We start from the raw sequence: 7,548 nt of genomic DNA, 5'->3' as shown, positions 1-7,548 counted from the left end.
CAAAATCAATATTTCACTTGTTTGTTTGTTTACATAAAGAGACTCGAGTCTTTGTTTACATAACACATATTCAAGGCTAAAATATTACTTTTATTCTTGCATTCAGAAGGTCAAAATTTTGGCTGTCAACATTAAATGAGCTATATTTCTAATGTTTAACATCAAAAATGAAAAATATTTTTATCAAAAATCGTGAACCAGTCCCTTTTTTAAAGGAATAACATGAAGGAAAACAAAGAGTTATAGTGGTACATGTAACAATACCGGCTATAGTTGACCTTTTTAATGATAATTACATTACTGATAATATTCGAAAAGTTGTGTGTGTGCACATGTGTGGCCAAGGGGGGAGGGTTCATATCTACGTGTATTTTCAAAATCATAAACTGGGCCTCTACCTGCCCACCTCCCTGCTGTAGATCGGGTCAACAAGTAAAGCTAATCCAGGTGAGCAAACTTGATTTTCAAAAATAGAATATGGACTGGATTGTGAACAAATTTAAAATACATGTATTAGGTTAGATAAGGATTGGCATTTGTCCTTGTAGCTCTGATAAGATAGATTGATTATATTAATTACTGTCATTGTTAGATGAAGGTGATGATAACGAACATAATTAATCAATCTCACCACTTCTATAACATAGTGTTGGGCAAAACATGGACACCAAGCTAGATATATACCAAAAGGTGGGATCAGGTGCCTACATATATCTTAATAATAGGATAAAGTTAAGCTTACAAATGTTTAGTTACTGTAAATAACTGTAATATGTATAGCGGGGAGGGGGATTTGAAAATAATACATCATATTCGACAGCGGATGCTTACTCCTCCTAGGCACCTGATCCCACCTTTGGTGTGTCCAGGGCCGTGTTTGCCCAACTGTCTATTTTGTATTGTTTATAGGAGTTATGAGATTGATCACTGTTCGTTATCTTCACCTTGCATTCAAAATTCATGATCGATTTTTGGATGATATATATTATATTTTGTCAAACGAAGAAAGGGGTATATGCATGTAACTGCAAGGGATACCAATGATTCCCGGGTGTTCATAAATCCTCCATAAAAGAAGTACCCATACACAGAGGATGTATAGATGTAAAAGGCGTTTCTATATCCATATTTGATCCACATCCTTTTATAATTAAGGTAGGGTATGTATTTGTACAATGCAGGTGTGTATATAGGTAAGTAAGTGGGTTTCAGATGATAGTTTAGAATATCCACGTCGAAATGAACAACAACGCAATAAGTAGTAGAGGTCTAAAGCACGTTTTGTAAATCTCGAGACAGTATATGTGAAAATAGGGATATAACACCTGACTTGTGGACAAAAAAATGTACATGTAAATTGAAGGTTTTTTATAACGAGTGTGATCATGCCAGAGGTGGATCCAGCAATTTGGAAAAGAGGGGGTTCCAGAGAGATGATCTAGCTAGAAAATGCACTAGATCATATCCAATGAACCGATAAAAATAAATACGTGTATAATTCTGTGCATGCTAGTTAATAAGAGACTTAATTGTAATATTTAACTTGAGATGAAAAAAAAATGATTGCCTACAAATTAGCATTATAAGGTTAAAACCTTTATAGATGTCCCAGAGAAAAGGTGGAGGGGGGGGGGGGTGGTCCAACCCGTAGCCCCCCCCCCACCTTCTGGATCTACTCTAACCACTGAGCTATCCCATGCAGGCCGATATCCACGATTCATAGCTCAATAACTACAACTCATGCAATGATCAATTCATCGCCGTGGAAGTTGCTCCATCTTTTAACAATAGATCTTTAAGAATGTTAGTTAAGGTAAATGAAATACTAATGATTTGGATCTGCATGAGTACTGAAGGATGAACCTTTGCCCCCCCCCCCTCCCAACGATTTAGCATTTTGAGGTTTGGGCAGAAGTACCCAAAGCTCTCTGAATCTATGAACAACAACAAAAAATTAACATCTGAGAAAATTATGAGCCCAGGAAGGCATACAAATGTATTTTCATGCATAATACATAGTTGCAAAATTGGAAGTGCCTTGAATAATGGATACTTAAACGTTCGAAATGGCTTAATACCGAATATCTATTTAATTCGACTTAAAGGTATTAAAAAAAAAAAAAAAAAAAAAAAAAAAAAAATTTAGATCCGTATCTTAATTTAGATCGGGATCGGTATTTGTTTTGCGGTATCTTTATATGGAAACTCAATAGAGGGCGCTTTGCAATTGTGTGTAAATAACGAAAAGTCGTATACAAGGTAGGTTAAATCATTCTGTTTCGCAATATATATAAACATAAATTGAAAACTGCAAAGTTTAGTAGTAACACAGTTCAATTAAGGGAAAATTGACTGTAGACTGCAGTGGAACATGTTAATGCACATCTTGCGGTGAATGACGTCAGTCACACTTTAACTCGTCGGCCATTTTGTTTGAAAATGTTTTAAAACTGCACTCGACAAACACAAGTTTAAAGTTAGATTATATGAAATACGATTCTATTTTAGTGTAGTACGTACTTATTAAGAAAAGACTGTCGGAATGAGTCTAATTGAAGATAGAGCGGCAGCCAAGGAACTCGATCAATGGATTGAACAGTTGAACGACTGCAAGCAGCTTTCAGAAAATCAAGTTAAAACATTGTGTGAAAAGGTATATTTTAGAACAAATTAGCGCCAATTTTTTGCTTTTAAATTTTCATACAATTTGTAATAATTTTAATGTGATTATTTCTTGACGGTGTGATGTTATTTAGTTGAGGAAAACGAATGCAATAACATCTCTTCCCTTTACATGGCAACCAATCCTGCACATGGCCATTGAGTTAATTCAGCTCCCACTGAGAGATGGATTGTTTTCATAGTGTTTAACATAGTGCATATGGCACCAAAATATATTTTACTGCACATATAATTCAACAAGACAAAAGTTTTAAGGGAACTAATGTGAATCCAGAATGATTTAAGAAATTATACTCTAACAAGACTGAGTCTAGATGTCAAATTAAATTGGGCTATGTTTAAATATGAGTGAATGAATAAGCTTGATTTGTTTTAATATGTAAATTAGCACAACAGATAAATGAATGATAATGATTGAAAAATTAACTACAGCCTACATGTAACAGCACATTTATCTAGGCGTCTATTTCATTAAGATATTTGTAACTTTGTTAACAGTAATATTATCAGTAATCAGTGATCTAATTATTAAGATTTATCAATGAGAATTTATATCCAATATTTGATTAAGTAATTTGAAAATGTAGAGGACTTTTCTGGCGTGGCACAAATAACATGTTTTGTGTGTCATAAAATATTCATTTATTTTTAAACCAATTCTTTAATTTATAATCAAGCTTACAAAATTATTATTTATCATGTTTAAACTATAAAACAAAGTGATTTAGAGATGATATGTGCAACACATGCTTTTTTGTTGGTGCCATTCCACATAGTGTAAGTTTTTGTCATTTATGTAAAGGAATAGACACCATGTTCATGTTGTTTTTGCCGTGTATAAAATTAATTTCTAGTTAGATTCTATGATATGATGATAACAGGTTACTGTGACACTTTCTATTTTAGGCAAAAGAAATACTTTCCAAAGAGTCAAATGTCCAGGAGGTGAAATGTCCAGTCACAGTTTGTGGAGATGTTCATGGACAGTTTCATGATTTGATGGAATTGTTCAAAATTGGAGGAAAGTCCCCTGACACAAATTATTTGTTTATGGGAGATTATGTGGATAGAGGATATTATTCAGTAGAAACTGTTTCACTTTTAGTTTCTTTGAAAGTAAGTGTTTATAAATCTAACTTATAACTCATCCACATCAGTAAATTCATTTTGAGCATCATTATTGATTAGTTATTGAATTATTTGGACTGTATAAATTCTAAGTAAGACAGCACTTGTGTTTTTCTCATTGCAGGTTAGGTTTAAAGATAGAATAACAATCCTGCGAGGAAACCATGAAAGTCGTCAAATTACACAAGTTTATGGTTTTTACGACGAGTGCTTGAGGAAATATGGCAATGCAAATGTATGGAAATACTTCACCGATCTGTTTGACTACTTACCCTTAACAGCTCTGGTTGATAGTCAGGTGAGTCATTTCTTTTATTTTTTGCACGGAGGGATTAGTTGTACCAGGAATTTAATTCTTTTTCTTATTTTTTAAGAAAACTTTAGTGCTGCATTTTGAAGTTGTTATTTCTCCGTGTTTCAGATATTTTGTTTACATGGTGGACTATCTCCATCTATAGACACACTAGATCATATTAGAGCATTGGACAGAATACAAGAAGTACCCCATGAGGTAATGTCAAATAAAATATTGGTGAAATTTGTAGATTATACAGTATGATCAATGCATAAGCATGATAAGAAACATTTAACTTGAACCATGGCACTTTGTAATCAAAGTGCCACTGACTTTCTCACTATACTGATTAAGTTTGGAAACTCAATGAAATTTTGAGCCAGTCACAGGGCTGGCAACTCTCAAGAAAGTTGCCAGTCCTGTCCTGTTCACAATCTACCAGCCATGATTTTCAGTTTTGGGATGTTTATCATCGTACATGATTGAATTTACTAAAGAAGCATATTTGTAACATTTTGTTGTTGCACACTGGCTGTTAAAATTAGCCTAACCGCTAGGCTATAGTATGGAATTTTGTCCTTGCCCACCTGAGAAATACACCATCTTATGGGCTGTAACTTGCAACACTTTCTTGAATTCTTGATCATTTTCAAAGTAAAATTTATTGGTAGTTTTAGTCCAGTTGTATATCATTCCTTTAAAATTTATCAGTACATCAAAGTGCTAATTGTTTATGCAAGAACAAACTTGTCAGTTACTATGACCAAGGTGCTTAGCATCATGTAGACCTTACCTCCTACAGTTCAGAAAACACAGGTTGATGAGGCCACTGATAAAATGTGTTGTGTTTCTGCTAACCCGACCGACCCTAAATTATAGCCCCGACCCTAGAATTTTTTTTCGATATTTAAAAAAAAAAATCGTCATTTTCCCGGAAAAAATATATTCCCGGTTCTTGGTTTTCGTTTTAGTTAGACATTGAGATGAAGTCATTCAAACGCTTTAATGATATACAAAACTGCATGGTATTGTGTCAAGCGTTTAAACAACATTGATAATGTTTCTAACTAACAGCATGGATGATGGTTGACCTAATTTGCACCATTACGGAGATCCTAAGGAGTTGTAATCCTCTCCCTAAAAAAATCAGAAAGGACTACATTATTGCAGCTAGGATGATGGTTGAGTCAGTGGCTAGTACCTCCATGCGTGCTCACGCAACGGTGATTTAACAATTGAAGTTAACAGACGGTCGAGAGACTCTGCCAAGTGTCATGTTTTCATAGAAGACTTTCTTTTGTTAAAATTGCCAACTCCTATGTTGTTTTTAGACGGTGGCTATTTATAGCCATGCACTGTCTTATGCTATCGTTTCAGCGGGCATTACTGTGTATACACGGGGACCCTAGTTTTATATGGAGGTCATGATGCAGAGTGACAGACATGAATGTCCAGTCTGTCAAATTTGTATGCACATCCTTGGTTTCTGCTGCAGTTCTAACTGAAAACACTATGAAAAAGGCCGCAAATAAAGCAGTGAACGCATTCAAGTTGTTGATGGCTGGTGAGATCCGAGAGGAAAAAAGATGTGCAGATTGTTTTTAAAATAAAAATTTATGTCCGGTAAAAAGTTTTAGCTGGAAGAGAGTTGGATCCCATTAGGATAAGTGGGATCTGCCCAGACTGTCTTCCTACCCTTGTTCCATTTAGATTGTGAAAATACATATTAGAAGTATTCCTGACCTATGACAACCAATCTAAATGTAGAAACAATATATCTGGTACTTGTAGAGCATAGTGGCAATAGAGGAGTTAACTTTTGTGTTTTATGCTAGATATGTTTCATTGAAAAATATAGTTTCTTATAAAACATCTGGAAATAATCCTCAGCCAATAACGGGTGAAATGTTATGATTGAAAGTTTACTTGCAATGCAATTTAAGCAAAATTTATATTTTGAAAGTATAACATTTCAGTTGAGCATCACTGAAGAGACATTATTTGTCGAAATGCGCATCTGGTGCATCAAAATTGGTACCGTATAAGTTTTACATTATGACCCCTGGGTCGAGGCCTCTGCTGGTGGACTGTTAGTCCCCGAGGGTCTCTACAGCCCAGTAGCTAAGTACTTCGTTACGGATGTATATTTAATTGCTGTTATAAATTTAGAAATTCATTTCAAAATTAAGGATTATCTCCCTCATGCATATCTCTTATCCTTGGACGAATTTGGCTCCACTTTTTTGGTACGCTGTTTTTGGCTATATTTAGCTCTAAAACTTCATAGTTATTTCGGATTTCAAACATTTCGGTTGAACATCACTGAAGAGACATTATTTGTCGAAATGCGCATCTGGGTGCATCAAAATTGGTACCGTATAAGTTTTACATTCAATAGAACATTTAACTCGTGCAGTAATTGGGGCTATACGGACGGTGGATTATATCGGCCTGGATAGCTCAGTGGTTAGAGCACCTGACTAGACATGCAGGGGTCCAGCCAAAGATTTTCTCCTTCCCATACTTTATTTGGTGCCGTTGACCACCCCTGGTGATGCAGGTTGGCCTGCCAGGGGCAAAAAGAACCTGGGTTGATATTGAAAGACAATTATAAAATTATAATTGATCTTAAGCAGGGAGGAATGTAGTAATTAGGGCTATACGGACTGGATAGCTCAGTGGTTAGAGCACCTGACTAGAAATGCAGGGGTCCAGCCAAAGATTTTCTCCTTCCCATACTACATTTGGTGCCGTTGACCACCCCTGGTGATGCAGGTTGGCCTGCCAGGGGCGAAAAGAACCTGGGTTGATATTGAAAGACAATTATAAAATTATAATTGATCTTAAGCAGGGGAGGAATGTAGTAATTAGGGCTATACGGACTGGATAGCTCAGTGGTTAGAGCACCTGCCTAGTAATGCAGGGGTCCCGGGTTCGATTCCCGGTACAGCCAAAGATTTTCTCCTCCTTCCTATACTACACTTGTTACGAGTTTACAATGTTTTTGCATACTTTGAAGAAATAAAATTAAAAAAAAAAATAAAATTTATTTCCTACCTACCTACCCTATTTTTTTCTGGAACGTTAGCGGAAACTCAACAATTTTTATCGTTGGCCTGACTTTGTAATTGCTAGTGAAACAGTGATTGAACTGTCAGCTAACCAGATTAAATTTTAAACCATGAATGATGATTATGAAACATGATATTAGTTTATGTTGTAACAAATAGAGAATGAATAAACACATATGAGAATATTTAGTTTCTTTATTCATCTTTCTGATGAAATAGAATTTTAAAATTACATATCTTTCCTTGGAAATTGAAACCTTCAAATGTTATACCCATTTATCATAAAAATTACCCCCAAAAGAGATAAAAAATTGGCTAAGGGCTATTCCAGAAATAAATACATGGGGGGGGGGGGGGGGGGGGGGGGTCGGG

General features: G+C 35.3%; 1 protein-coding gene across 2 annotated transcripts; it reads left to right on the top strand.

Annotated features, from left to right (window-relative positions):
- The first annotated feature begins 2,176 nt into the window (after positions 1-2,176).
- Positions 2,177-7,150, top strand: LOC130054065 (serine/threonine-protein phosphatase 2A catalytic subunit beta isoform-like). Of its 2 annotated transcripts, XM_056162380.1 has the most exons (5): positions 2,177-2,259; positions 2,509-2,653; positions 3,589-3,798; positions 3,935-4,108; positions 4,232-7,150. In XM_056162380.1, the coding sequence occupies exons 2-5, from the start codon at positions 2,543-2,545 to the stop codon at positions 4,367-4,369; spliced, it is 633 nt and encodes a 210-aa protein (XP_056018355.1). In that variant the 5' UTR covers positions 2,177-2,259; positions 2,509-2,542; the 3' UTR covers positions 4,370-7,150. The 2 variants fall into 2 exon arrangements, with proteins under 2 accessions (XP_056018355.1, XP_056018356.1); XM_056162381.1 differs by lacking the exon at positions 2,177-2,259 and having other exon boundaries at positions 2,382-2,653.
- The last annotated feature ends 398 nt before the right edge of the window (positions 7,151-7,548 follow it).

The sequence above is a fragment of the Ostrea edulis genome, chromosome 4, assembly GCF_947568905.1.
Source record: "Ostrea edulis chromosome 4, xbOstEdul1.1, whole genome shotgun sequence".
In the NCBI taxonomy this organism is placed as follows: Eukaryota; Metazoa; Mollusca; class Bivalvia; order Ostreida; family Ostreidae; genus Ostrea; species Ostrea edulis.
The sequence above is the reverse complement of the archived record's forward strand: the minus strand, read 5'-3'. Positions and strand labels throughout refer to the sequence as shown.